This window comes from Lygodium microphyllum, chromosome 2, assembly GCF_053477565.2.
Source record: "Lygodium microphyllum isolate KBCC chromosome 2, Lygodium_microphyllum_v1.1.10, whole genome shotgun sequence".
NCBI lineage: Eukaryota > Viridiplantae > Streptophyta > Polypodiopsida > Schizaeales > Lygodiaceae > Lygodium > Lygodium microphyllum.
The window spans coordinates 33,413,179-33,428,237 of NC_141136.1; the positions used below are offsets into that span (position 1 = coordinate 33,413,179).

Sequence of the window (15,059 nt, forward strand, 5' to 3'; positions counted from 1 at the left end):
ATTGAATCATAAGTAGAAGATTGTAGCCCTCTCATGAAAGGAGACTATCCATTTCACCACCAAATCTACACCTAAAACGACACGTGCATCATCCCCTTCAAGCAAAGAAACTACCTTTCCCAGATTGGCATCAACATAGTCCTGCATGTGGCAATTCATGGGCAAAAGCCACATTTTCTTGCAATGGGGTGGATAGCAAGAGGCATATCCAAATCCCCAAATTAACAACCCCTCTTCATGAACTTCTCCTTTGGTCTCACAAGCATGTGGTATACAAATACTATGATTAACTTCTGCATATTATTGAGTATCGTTATCGGCCTACATTGGAATGGCATTTGTCACGTTGAAATATACCACAACCCAACCACATAGTATTTAACAGAATCCAGGGCGAATCTTGCTAGAATAACTATGTTACTTCCCAACTTATTCTTTTAGAGCACAAGCTGGTGGCTCTGAAGCTGCAGTTTTCTCATGTATTTGAGTTGTGGACTTGTTAGAAGCTTGAGACTTCCTCGACCATTAAAAGGCCAAGTTTATTCATTTGGGTCAGATGAATTAGGTCTTCAACACTTCATGTCTTTTCTATTAGGGTATAGCAAGGAGATTTTTGGCATTTCATGAATAATAACAAAAACATTAGTCTTGTGATTCATACATTCTTTTGGAAGTTTTGAGCGCTTGCATTGATGAAGCTAACTATGATGCTTTTCTTACATTGCTCGCGTTAAGTACATACTCCCAAAACTGATATTCGCTTATCATTACAATAATACAAGCCCGGCACCTGCCTTTGTACGAAATCATCTGAAGACTCTGTACATTAGCCATTAAGAGAGCACGATTGCAAATGTTTTGTATTAAAGATGTATAATAATGGTACAAGACAGCATTCACTGCTTGATTCTTGAAAGAATGACGTGTGGAAAATTGTAATCCATTTCTGTAATGGGTTGCTCTCTAATAGTTTTATTGTTTACCCAACAACTATTGTTATCAAATCGACATAAATGTTGTCCTGCTTTTTATATTGTCTATGGAATGCTCTCTTCCGGAAAAAGAGATGCTAGTATCTCTCGAGGAGCTGTAGGGTTGAAGCAAAACCAAGAGAAATGGCCATGGCCCTTTAGCTCATGCAGGTCCACCACATCTGGTATGGCCCTGTGTATGCATCTCTGCAACCTGCATGGAACTACTGTGTCCCTGTCCCCTTGCCACACATGGATCTTCTTGCCCCTGAATGCTCTCTTTATGTCCTGCAGGCCAAAATCCCACCCCTTGTTTATCAGCTCGTAGTCTTTGGCCAGTCCAAAGCCTTTATTCCTCCCCAGTGATTCTTCCCTGTCCCTGCAGTAGCATCAAAAGGGATCTGATTGGTATCCATCCATTGGTGCTCTTGGTTGTTGATTTCTTGCCCTTGGATGTTTAAGTTGCTTAGAACTTAAGGGATACCAAACAATAGCCCCGACACAAATGGACTCCTATTATGTAACAGTGCAAGACTCACATTATATGGTCTAATTAAATATGCACCGAAACACTTAAATGCTATTCACTGGACATTCTTAGCATGTGATTTCTTTAACTCATCCATCTCCCATACCTGAGAAAATAGGCTCTTGCATCCTGTTTTTCAAGCCACACACGATCAGGTTTGGATAGACTCCCTGAGACATCTAGGGTAGGATCAAGCAGCTTTTCACTCAAAATTTGGGTGTAAAGTTGAATCAGTGGGAATGGTGCAACCTTGCAGAAGGCAGAAGTGAAATGATCTGTTAAAGAATAGGAATCAACAATGATTTTCTGGTCCTGTTCAGGTATGTCCTGCAAGAGTAAAGAGATGATGAACTTAGTAATTAGTCAGCTATGAGATTGAGCAGCCATGGTTTCCTCGACAAGACTGAGCAGCCACTGACTGTCAGAGCAGAAATGACATATCATAGTGTATAGCATTACATAGAATGCCATTTCAATTACCTTCCACCAGAAATTCCCAACAGGAGACACCATGGCTATCCCTGCAAGCCTGTCTGGAATGTACCGTGCTGACCCCCAGCAATAAGCTCCCCCCATCGAAAAACCCATCAGCCATATCTGCTCCCCCAGATCAAGCTTATCAATCATGTGCTCTATATCCTGGCTTGTGCTTTTGAAGGTCTGAGATGGATGAGGATCACTTCGCCCATAACCTGGCCTGTCAATGGCAACCATTCTCAGTCCATACTTTTCTGCCAGGTCCTCTGTTAAACCTGTATTAGCAGAAAAAACTTTGGTTCAAACGTGTGTTATCACAAGATTAACAGACAGTACTTGTTGATTTCACATGCATTTCTGTAGTGCAACTGCAGTTTACTCTCTAAACTTCTCAGAGTAGACTACAGGTAACCATTAGTCTTACTTAAGACGTATTGTACTTTCATTCTAGTGCATCTTTTGAGTGGGGGGGTTACCTACTCTTACTCATTGTCTTGTGTTCTCTCTCTCTTTTTTTCGTGAAGATAATTGAATTAAGTAGAAAATATTTACATCAGGCCATCAGGTCAGCAAAGAAAAAAACAGACACGTATGAAAGTCTACCAAGACTCTAACACAGAAATATCACACAGAGGACAGCTTGTGTTTTCTCTCTCTCTCTCTCTCTCTCTCTCTCTCTCTCTCTCTCCCACTTCTTAACTCTATCAAGTGAAAGCTGACCTACTGGAGTATTTCCCACCTTTTCTTAGTGGGCTGAGCCTTGGTCATCAAAAGCGACGGCTTCGTACATCGCCTCGTGTTGGTGCCTTTCCTTGTCGTGTAGTTCAGCTTTGCCACCTAGTGCAGAATTTTCTCTAGGCTAGTTCGACGGTTCTAGGGATTCTCGGACCAAGGCGGCGTGGGCGACCATCATTCGGCATTGGTCTGAAGGAGGGCTTGGGATCATAGGCCCAGAGTTCTAGAGTCTGGCCCTTTTGGGCAAGCTAGTAGTCCACGGGCTCACTGGAAGGTCCTACTGTAGGAGTGTTTCCAGGAGTGCAGATGGAGGCTTGGTGGTGATTGGAGGCCATCCTTGAGATGGATCTTCACAACAACCCAAATCACACCCGCTAGATCCTCCTTCCTCCACAGCCTACTTCATGTGTGGCAAGGCCTTCGTAAGGCCCTAATTCAGAGCCTCCCAAGATGCCAAGAGGAGAAAGACCGTCAGCCAATGGTCTGGAACTCCCAAGTCAGAGATCGTGACAGGATACAAATTGGTGAGCGCCCCCACATTCAGTGGACTGGTTGGGAGGTCAGCCCTGCTCGTACTATTAGGACATGGTAGGAGGTGTACAAGATGGTGAAGCAAGAGGTATTGCAGTAGGCATCAGGCTATCAGAGAGGAGCTAAGCTGAGGAGAAGGAAGATTGACGCAGCAATACCTCAAGAGTGGCTTGACCCCTCGATCCGAGAGCCGGTACAGCCTAGCGAGGTATGGGCCACTAGATTTTCACCGGCAGGTATCCCCCTATAGGTTATAGGTAGAGTGGGCGGCACCCCCTATGGTATCTTCTTCACCGTGCAGGAGAGGGAGCGTTTGGTCCTCGATAGAGGGCAACAGGATGAGGAGATCGTTGTCCTTCCTTGGAGGAGGATTCGTGTGGTTGGTCTCTAGGGGAAGACCTGGCATCTTCTAAGAGAAGTTCCGAAAGTGGCACCTCTGGATATGGGAGAGCAGGCCACTTGATGAGCTGGAGTGGAACCTTGGAGAGTGGCTATGGCCAGCCACCACTGCGGTCACCAAAAAGCCACTGAGGTTATTACAGTACAAAGCCAAGATTGGCAAACATGTATTGATACAGGAGGACATGGACTGGGCGCCTTCGCATAGCAAATACTGGGCGAAGCACAGCATCACGAATGCCTTCAGTCGGACTTTCTGGCGCCGCCTATGGGACAACTGGAGGCTGAGGAGGGTATTGTATTTCCTATGGCTTTTGGCACATGGAGGTCTGGCGGTGGGGAGTTGGCTAGTCCAGATGCAGCAGGATGGAGTGTGTAAACGCTGTCCACAACAGCTTTGGGAAACTCCAAAGCACTACCTTTGGTTGTGCGAGGCGGCACAACTTGTGTGGAGAGGAGCATGCTGCATCCTCCACCGTCTGGCACCCAACCTTGGATGTATCTCGTAGAGAGCTTTCTGCTAGCAAGCAATCAGCTAAGGCCGCCACCTTTTGTATGAGGCCGGGATGCAAGACGCGATTTTCATCATTGAGGGGCTGGGTCTTGCACAGTGGTCGACTTGGAGGCCTTACCCAACCGCTAGGTACTGGAGCCCACGGCAGACCGCTCTAAGATATGGGAGATCGTAGGGAGTCTTACTGGATGGCACATCTAGAAGACACGATGTCAGGAGGTTTTTGGTGGGAAGAGCCTTTCAATACAGGCGACTTTGGCAAAGCTCTAGACTTCCATCATCCACTCCCTCCGCGGCCGGTGGGACCAGGTGCAAGGCAAGTCTCGAGCTCGTCAGGAGCTCCATTTTCACTTCCTGCACACTTGGGGCAGCCAGGACCTGTTCTTCATGATACAGGCAGGCAGCCCCAGATGGCAATACACCCCCCTCCATGGCTTCTTGCCCCCATCTCCCCCAAACCGCCTTGAGAGGCTTGTATACATGATGTATTTGTGACTTTGCATCAACTCCAGCTAGTCTGTTGAGCATGAGCACTCTGTTGTAATCAGTTTTTTTTAGTAATATAATTAGCCACACTTTACTTCAAAAAAAAAAAGACATGTAGCATCCATATCAGACATCTAACATCCAAACGGATAGCCCAAGTATCATCCAAGGATAATAGGCATAAACTACCACAAGTGGATGCCTCGTATAGCAAATGACCGACAATGTCAATCAAAATGAGCTTCATTCATGGCTCAAATGCATTCCGGAACCATGACAAAGCATGTCACATCATCCATAAGCATCGGTACATCACACCAAATAGCCAGTAAGCACCCAGGAGCAATAGGCATATGCTTTCACTAATGAAATAAGCTTCAGCCCTGTTATAAACAGCAATGAAACGACCTCTATAAATTGATCCACATGAGCTCAATAGAAGCCCAAGAAGCATCCCAAGCATCAAGCTTATATACAGCCATCCATGCCAAGCCCCGAGAGCATCAAATAGATAGAGATAAGCTCAATACTTGCTGTCCACATGCAGTATGCAGCAGGCCACTGTGAAAACATAGTGAAGAACTGAAATAGGAAGGCTCAAATCCAACTCCAAGAGCTAGTAACCAATGCCAGGGTGCCAAAGGATAAATGCCTAGGAGTTAGCCAAGGAGTAGAGACCAAACAGGAGGCAAGAGAAGTACCAGATGAGGCAGGAAGAGTGGCAGGGACAGCAGACGCATGTTGTGCTAAGAAATGCACTTAGCCACTTAAACAGCCCCAAAACATGCTTATTTTAGGCTTATTTTAGCCAGAACCCTAAAACGGGGAGTGGATCAAGAAAGTTAAGTGGGAGAGGATCTAGAACCCTAATTTAATTTTCTATAACCCTAAAACGGGGAGTGGATCAAGAAAGTTAAGTGGGAGAGGATCTAGAACCCTAATTTAATTTTCTATAAATTGGCAGCCAGCCCTCCACTCTTTTACAATCTCGTTTTTGCAGGTTTCAGGTGTTACCAGCTTGCTGCCCACACCCCAGTCACGGAGGACATCTTAGCCCTTGCTATCCATCACTGTTCCCTACAGTCTGGCGCCTGTTTCCAGCCCTCCACATGCTGATTGCTGCTGTTTCTGCCTGGCGACTGACTGTTGTTCATCTACACTGCTGTCGTACAGCCTACCATGCCAACAAACTGCTGCGTTTGCAGGCTCCAGCTGCCGCCCTAACAATTTTCTCTCTCCTATCTGCAGTCACTGCAGTATTTCTCTCTCCTGCAGGCTGTCTTGCCTGCGTTTTAGTCTTTCTCTCTCCTGCAGGCTCCGTTTTTAGTCTTTCTCTCTCCTGCAGGCTGTCCTGCCTGCGTTTTTAGTCTTTCTCTCTCCTACAGGCTCCATTTTAATGTCTTTCTCTCTCCTCACTGTTGTCTGCATCAAATCCAGCTTCTCACTACTGCATTTGCTGGTATTCGACATCCGGAGGCTGCCTTGCTACGATTCGGGATCCCTTTGGAGTACGACACGGCTCATTACCCCTGCCCTGATCCTAGAGATACAGGAGTTCGAGGTTCAATATTCATTCACTGCACAGTGTGTTTGCTGCAAGAGCATCGTATTATTAGTAGTCATATCATTTCATTTATTCACTGTGTTCATTATCTCTGAGTTACTCTAACCGTAACCCTAACTGTGTTCTTTTTATCAGTCTGTGCTTTGTCGTACGGTTTTTGTTTATGTTTCTATGTTAGGATATTTTTCTTCACATGGTATCAGAGCCTGGTACTCTCTGAGAAACCTAGGCCTTTGATCTGAAAGCTCTTCGCAAGAAGCAAGAACAACAGTAGGTTTAAATGACTTCGAACACATCAACACCGATTCCGTCTCCGGATCAGCCTATGCCGAGAGCCGAGCGAGAGTGGGCCGACAGCGATGGGCGCCTGCCACCTGTTGTGAACAAGTGTGCGGTAATGCAGGTACTGTCAGTGTAACTAATACACGGGCAGCTAGGCACAAGCGCCTTCGCCCCCAACAATCGCCATCTCTTCTCTCTCCAACCTATGTTCTCTCTACTCTTCGCATTCAGATCTTCTCTCCCCTCCATCCAATGTCCTCACTCATCTAGCCAGCCATTATTGGGCATACCTCTAGGGGCCTTGTCCATCTTCAGTATGATATGCTGTCCTCATTTCTTCATCATCATTCTAGCCCTCGGAGCGATACCTACTAGATATGGTCCAACAGTTGCAACAAGAAAGAAAAACATTAAAGGAGCAGCTGAATGGAACAAGGAAGAAAGTTCAAGAATTGGAAGAGTACATCAATCAAATGAAGAAATGCAAAGGCGAGACCATCCAGCAAGTACAACAATCTAAACCACAAAAAGAGATTCTAGTAAAGGAAGCCATGACACAAATTGAAGAAAAAACAACTTGAAACTTGGCCACCAAAGAAATCAAGGTAGGAGGCTCGGGTTATGGATGGGACAAGGTCGAAGTCTTGGAAGATGAAGAGTTTGAGAAAGATACTTTTGTTCTAGAACATGAAATCATACAAAGAAAGGTGTGTAGAGCCATCCCTTATATTAACATTAGGGATCCTTCCATCATGGTCAAAGGAAAATATGTGGTTCTAAGATACATAACCATGTAAGAAAAATTAGAAATAATGAAGAAAACTAGATCCTTGCAAGGAACTAAGATATGGATAGCACATGAGCTCACACCCACCCAGCTCAAGAACAGGAAGCAATAATTGATTAGAGTACATGAAGCCCGAAGACAAGGAAAATGGGTGGTCTATAGACTCGATAAGAAAAAATAGAATTAATGAAGCAAACTAGATCCTTGCAAGGAACTAAGATATGGATAGCAGGTGAGCTCGCACACACCCAACTCAAGGACAAGAAGCAAGAATTGGCTAGAGTACATGAAGCCCGAAGACAAGGAAAATGGAAGGTCTATAGACTTGGTAAGAAAAAATAGAAGTAATGAAGCAAACTAGATCCTTGCAAGGAACTAAGATATGGATAGGAGATGAGCTCACACCCACCCAGCTCAAGGACAAGAAGCAAGAATTGGCTAGAGCACATGAAGCCCGAAGACAAGGAAAATGGGGGACCTATAGATGTGGTAGCACCTTCATTGCATTCAATCTATGTGGCTCAATCACCAAGTTTTGTGATACCAAGCCATGAAGAAAAGGTGTTTCACTTATGAAAATCCCTTTATGAGCTAAACCAAGCCCATAGAGCTTGTACGAATGGAACAACTCGTTCTTTCAAGATTAGTCATTCCAACCCTCTGAGTATGATCCAAATTTATACATCCTCTATGATGCATAAGGGGTTTGCTGCAGTGTTCTTTATGTGGACAACCTAATCATTAGAAGCTCTACAACAAAAGCAATAAAGTCCATCCAGACACTGTTGCCTTCCACAATTGTGATAAGCAAAAAGTGTGCCCTTCAGCTATTGGAGCAGTTTTACCCACCGATGTTACTCCAGAAGTCACCTTGTTGGATCCAGCCCTTAACCAAGGACCCGGCTGGATCTTCCCATGATAAGCATGGCCTTAGACAGTTAGGAAGCAGATTTGGCTGACCCATACCAGTGACTCACACCAAGCCTGACCTTGCAAGCCTTGCATCAATTCTTGCATCGTATTTTAATGCAACTCAAGCATCTCATTAGAGTAGTGATATGTGCACTCTAAGGTCTCTAGCTGGGACTTACAAGTTTGGATCGCAGTACAATGGCTTGATCTTGAGTGTTTAGGCCAGTCAAGATAACAAAGTTGTGTTGCTCCAAATAGACACAATATTTAGCGGAAAAGTTAGTGTGCATACTCAACCATTTCACAGTCTTGTAGAAAGAGGGCACATTTATTGACAATGGATACAGCTCCGAAGTGTTCAATTGACAATGGTGCATGTGCCTTGTCGTGTACAACTCAGCGAGGAAGACAAAGGAGTGTGCATGTAAGTATGCTGTTTTACAAAAATCGATATTTTTCACATCTACCTGTTTCACACATAGCAATACAGATCATTATATAGGTATGGCAATAATCACCAACAGCAAAAGCAGTGCTTCCAAGACGACACTAACTGTAATTTTATGGTTGAGAAGATGATTGGGTTAGATCAATTATTTCACCAATGTTGGGCTTTAGTTTTATTGCTGATGATGGAGAGAGCATAGGGAGTTCTTTTTCAACCTTAATAGGATGAGTTATCTCAATCCAATAAAGAAATTGCTAGGTGGTCACTATGGCAAAAACAATATCAATCAAAACGCAAGCAGGAAGGGGAAAAAGACAGAGGGACACAGAGAGAGAGAGAGAGAGAGAGAGAGAGAGAGAGAGAGAGAACCTGGCAACCCAACATTTCGAGTGGACATGAGTCCATGGAGGAGGACAACTGATTTGCGGGCGAGATGTTTAGGGCATCCGGTCTCTGAGTAGGCGAGGCGCCGACCATCGGGTAGCCTCACAAACTTGGGGGGAGCCGAAGGGTAGGAAGTGGTTGTGATCGCACCAAGGAGAGACTCCAGCGCCGAATCCATGGCCCTGCTTCACCTCCTGTATTGTGTGTGTGTGTGTGTGTGTGTGTGTGTGTGTGTGTGTAAGAGAGAGACAGACAGACAGACAAACAGACAGAGAGAGAGAGAGAAGTGCCTTCTTGCCTTTGATCGGAAGGGAGGTGCTCTCTTGCCCTATATATTGACCGGAAGGGAGACGTCGGCTGCCCGTATCTCTCTCTCTCTCCCTACAAGTCTCTCAAGACTTGCTGACTCTCGACTCTCGACTCTCGATACGCGGAACAGAGTTTGAGCAGAAGCTGCTGAGCTGACAGCCCGAGCCCACATTTGAAGGTCAATTCTACCGCTAGTGGGGAATCGGGATAGTTAAAACTTCTGTTTGACCGGGATTGGCGGTTTCAGACCGTGAGAGTGCTAGTCACTAGTCTACGCTCATGATCAAGGAATATACTCTTAAAGGAAGTAGGGAACGCGACATGATTGAGGTCGTACGCGGTTCGGGCACCCACGTTCAAATTTCGATAAATCACCTTGGATTTTTGAGTTTGAAAGGTCCCAAATTTTATAAAATACTAAGGGTTTAAACTTTTTACTTATGTTTCATCAAAATATTTTTGAACTTCTCGAGATAAATGCTTTTAAATTATTACATCTTTACTATTAGTTACCCAGAGGGTGGGGGCGGGTGCCATGTGGCAGCCCCCACCTCCCCCACAAGAAAAAAAGAGAACGTGGGGGCGGGTGCCACACGTCCAGCACCCGTCCCCGCCCGCAAAAATCGTACCCGCCTCGGCGTGAAGCGCCAGGCTGAGTCTAGGCGCGGAGCGCCTAGTGTGCAACTAAAGGGGGAATTTGAATATTTTTTTTTTATCGTCTTCTTTTTATGATTTTCCATTCTTTTTATGATGAACGCTATTTAAGACGACATATCTCAAGTAAGAAAAGCACACACAAAAAAACTGAATATAATGAAGCCAATGCTGCCAAGCTCCTGTTTTTACCATCATCCATCGTGCTCTTGCATGCTTCCCTTGCCATCATCTATCATGCTCTGTCTTGCTCCCGCAACCTTGGTGTACTCGTTCTACGTCTGCTTAACATTAATGTCTACCTACCTTACAAGTTCAATTAGTCATCATATTCAATGTATGCCTTACTTTACGAATTATGAATTCACTTACCCTTACCCTTATGAATTTCGTTCATTTCAATTGCTCATCATATGGAGTATTAGTTACTAAACGATCACAAATTTAGATTCAATCTTAATCACAAGTAATAGGATTTAAGCCATCGATTAAAGCTTAATCATTATAAGATTGTTGAAATCCAATAGCCATTGATTGAAGCTTAATTGTCGTTATGCCCTTACATCTTGCGTCAATAGCTGACATAGATGGTGAGACCACTAAGCAAATAATATGTCAAAGATGATGTTGCCCGCCTTGTGTGTGGAGGACCTCCTTGGCAAGGTCCACGAAGGAGATGACAACAAGGTATGCAAGAGGAAGATGATGGTGATCAATTACAAGGTAGTGAAGGAGGAAGATGATAGTGATCAATTATTTAGTTATTAATTATATTAATTCTTTCTTACTCTTAATGTTTTAGTTCCAATAGTCTGAGGATCAATTATTTAGTATTAGTTATATTAATTATTACTTAATATCAGTGTTTCACTTCATGCAATCAATTATCTAGTTATTAGTTATATTAATTATTACTTTATTCTAGTGCTTAAGTTCAACATTAGTTAATTTTAGTGTTTTAGTAGAAAGACAGAAAGTACATATTACTAAGTTAAATATTGCTTAGTTCATTATATATACTAAATTAATTGTTGATTAGTTAGTGTATTAACGAGTATTAATTAGTTACTTAGTTAGTGTATTTAGTTAATTAAGTGTCTTTATTTTATTAGTTAATGTACTAACTAGTATTAATTAGTTAGTGTATAATGTTGAGAGAGAGAGAGATTTGTCAATAATATCAAAAATAGAATGTGTATGTAGTCATATATATAATATTTAGAATTACACAAATTGCTCATTTCATTTATCTCATCATTATACTATTTGCTTAGTAAAGGCTAGTGCTTTACATATGTAAGCTTTCACAAGGTTAGAATCTACCTTTTTCCTCTTTGTGATTATGAATAATAAAGGAAAGTAAAGAAAAGTGTATATCTTTTCAAAAGACAGCAGGCAAATGGCACATTCCCCCATAATTATTGAATGATGAAGAGACATGTGTCACAACTCTTTGGCATGCCACTTATGTAGCATGTTTATGTGCTTTTTTATGTTACTTTTATGCTTTTGTGAACCAAGTTAATTCTTAACAAAAAAATTTAGTGAAATGCGAAAGCCACCACATCCCAAACTTTGACCACTCAACTTTTTGGTTTTTGGTTTTATGTTTTGGAAGGTGCTCTTCATCAACATAGTGTGTCAAGCTATACAAGAACTTTCCAGAGAAATCTTTAGAAACTTGTGAATGTTGTTCATCTCATATATAGCTTGAAACATGCATATTTCTTTCACTTAGATATGACCGAAATGCATCAAATTAAGTAAGATTAATATAATACATATAAAAACATGCATCTATTTATCTCATTTTGCTTGGATAGAGATTAAGATGAAAAACCATGTTTAATCATAGTATTTATCAATATCCATGAAGTAAATCTATTACCTTCATTTGATTGTAAGTTCTTTTTAGACTACTACTTTTTTTAAAATATATTTTTTGTTCAATTATTATTTTCAAGCAATGCGAAGTAAATCAAACTCTATCGAATATTCAATAACAAGGACTTGGACAAAAACAGAGAGAATCACATAATACCTTAACCTCATTGCATGTCTACTTTTAGTTTTTTTTAGCACTTCAGCTTACAAGTGAACCCCGACTTCCCCAACAACCATGTGGTCACTAGTGAAACTCAACCCCCTTGTAGATATGCTTGGGAAAATCTATTCTATATATTATTTGTATATTTGCCTTGGGGATCCAAACCAACCAAAAAGCTCCCAAGCCCATGTAGCAATAGCAGGAAGAAATAAAGAAGGCTTTTTCTTAAAGGGTGAGTGGGGTTGTATTTATTCTCTCTCTCTCTCTCTCTCTCTCTCTCTCTCTCTCTCTCTCTCTCTCTCTCTCTCTCTCTCTCTCTCTCTCTCTCTCTCTCTCTCTCTCTCTCTCAATTAAACATATGATATAATCATGGAAGGAGGAAAGGTGAATCTTTTAATAATTTTGTATGTATATGTGCGCACATGTGTGTGTATTTCACCTTTTCCTAGATAGATAGATAGATATATATATATATATATATATATATATATATATATATATATATATATATATATATATATATATATATATATATATGATACTTTAATGGTTGAAAATGTGCATGTAACGTGTACATACTCTAAGAATATCCACAAATGCACATACATTATAAAAGAAGAGTTGAATTACTTTTTTATTAGACATATATATGTTTACATGTGTATGAGCATGTATGCATTTTTTTATATGTTTTTATAGTGTATGTGCATCTGTGTGTGGTTTTAGAGTATGTATACATTGCATAAACATGCTTATGCATGCATATTAAACACACCTATATGCACATGCACTATAAAAACACCTATGTGTTTTTATAGTGTATGTGCATATGTGTGTGGTTTTAGAGTATGTATACATTGCATGAGCATGCTCATGCACACATATTAAACACACCTATACATATGTACACACACACACACACACACACACACACATTTAGTGTACTTATTATTGGAAGCACTTGAGGATGCGACATGGTAATCATCGTAATATATGTACCATGATTATAAATACTTTAATGTACTTGATTATGTGTATAATAATTAATATGTATAATGATACAATAATGTAATTGAATTAATCATTAATTATTAATAATTTAATTAATAATAAATAAAAGATATATAATTATATTTTAATTAAAATACTATGTATATAATTACTAACTATGAGAGAGAATAATACTACTAATAATAATGATAATAATTCTCAATATAGTTTATGGGTTATCAAGTTGATGTAATGTTGTAGGCTTAATGTACATGTGAAGATAATATGCATGTCATGATAGATGTTGAAAAGTGATTCAATATTCAAATAAGTACAAGACCAACGATGACAACTCATAAAAGTACATGGAATGATAAAGAGCACTACAAGATATAGGCCTTATACCGAGGTTAAAAGCGACGAAAATGTAAATAAAGAAATTTGCCCCTGTCATCGCAAAAAGCATCGTTATTGATGATGCCATAGAACAGTTGGTATTAGCGTCGTTATTAGCGTCGGTATCAGCGTCGCAATACCGACGCAAATAATGACGTTGATAACGACGCTTTATGACGCTAATAACGATGTGTGTAGTAAATTTGCAATGCTAATAGTGATGGTAACAAGGAAAAAAAAATTTGTGACAGGGTAGCATATAGCACTATGTGCTTTATTTGGGCCATACAAAATAGTTTCTACACTGTGTACAATGCTCGTGTAAATAAAGACAAAGTGTGCTTCAATCATAACATTGATACATGAAATAAATACATGATCGCATAATGAAAGCAACTGGATAAGATATCACTACTACATGGAAAATGTCTATACAGATCATGTGACAAAAAAAGAAGGGTGTGTGAGCTCCAGGGATCCAAGGGCGAGCTATAGATCATCGCTATCTGAAAGCTCGTCCCGCCGCAAAGGAGCATCGAACGGATTCTGCAAAAAAAGAAACAATTACACATCAGTCCACCATACAATAATACATTCTAATTAAACATGGTAACTACGGACAAGAAAGATGAGTGACTTACAGGGCCGCCGCGTCCATACAATCGGTCGATCAATGCAGTGAGACCATGCCTCTTTGCATATCGAGTCTCAAGGCCGGTCGGATCGCGATTTGTAATGGAGTGTTGCAAAGGAAACAAAATACTAACTGTTAGAAACACGATTGTCAGTATAGAGAATATTGCAAAAAAATAAGCAAGCAAAGCAAAAGAAAAACTTACAAAGTCCTCCAGATATGTCCTGTGGCCGCCACTCCCAAGATGATGGACCACTCGGACCTCTAGTCGTGCCCTCGCCGCCTCGCGCTGCTGTCTCCAACGTGCTGGAGAATCTATAGCCTCCTCCCTCAATTGATGCCAGCGTCCGCGTCTAGTCACTCGGGCTTTGCAGTCCCACTCTTGAGTGCCTTGCGTGCGTCTGATCGTCTGTGTGACATATATGCACGCATGCACTCCATCATCCAGCCCGTAGAAAACCTATCTGTTGTGGTTGGTACCGGAAACTCCTCATACAAGGATGCTACTATGTAGTCCTTGCTCCCCTCCGATATGTTTTTCCAATGATCCAAGATGTTGTGCCGAAAAACTTATTGGCACAACTCTCTCATGCGAGCTATCAGCCTTCTCCCCTCATCATTCATGATGATGGCTCTTGACCTATCATTTACAAGGTAGGCATACCTGCGACCACTCTCCTAGGCATATCCAGGAGACCCCTATACATCTGGTGTACCGACCGGGGTAGTATCTATCGAAGTAGCACCCATAGGGGTGCCACCTGCAAACGGCTGAGTAAAAGCCAGATTGACTGGAGCAGACGTCCCCACAGCTGTGACAAATCACAGAGGTGACACAACTCCAACAGAACTACATGACGAAGACACCGCGTTTGTGCCTCCACAGCAACCACATGAGCCATGCTCTCTGGAACCTCCACGAGAGCGAGGAGTAGCACATGTATCCCAAGCTGACCGCAAGCTCACTGCATTTGGATCTCTGCAGCATCCCCATGACCCTGAAGCACTCC

The 15,059-nt window shown here is 41.9% G+C and overlaps 1 protein-coding gene across 3 annotated transcripts; it reads right to left on the reverse strand.

Moving 5' to 3' along the window:
* Positions 1 to 833: 833 nt before the first annotated feature.
* LOC148039585 (uncharacterized) lies at positions 834 to 9,471 on the reverse strand. Of its 3 annotated transcripts, none has more exons than XM_087692044.1 (5): positions 9,318 to 9,470; positions 9,005 to 9,213; positions 1,981 to 2,252; positions 1,607 to 1,827; positions 834 to 1,350 (listed from the first exon to the last, which is right to left on the reverse strand). In XM_087692044.1, the coding sequence occupies exons 2-5, from the start codon at positions 9,195 to 9,197 to the stop codon at positions 1,038 to 1,040; spliced, it is 999 nt and encodes a 332-aa protein (XP_087548170.1). In that variant the 5' UTR covers positions 9,198 to 9,213; positions 9,318 to 9,470; the 3' UTR covers positions 834 to 1,037. The 3 variants fall into 3 exon arrangements, with proteins under 3 accessions (XP_087548170.1, XP_087548172.1, XP_087548174.1); XM_087692046.1 differs by having other exon boundaries at positions 9,310 to 9,447; XM_087692048.1 differs by having other exon boundaries at positions 1,126 to 1,259; positions 9,318 to 9,471.
* Positions 9,472 to 15,059: the final 5,588 nt, after the last annotated feature.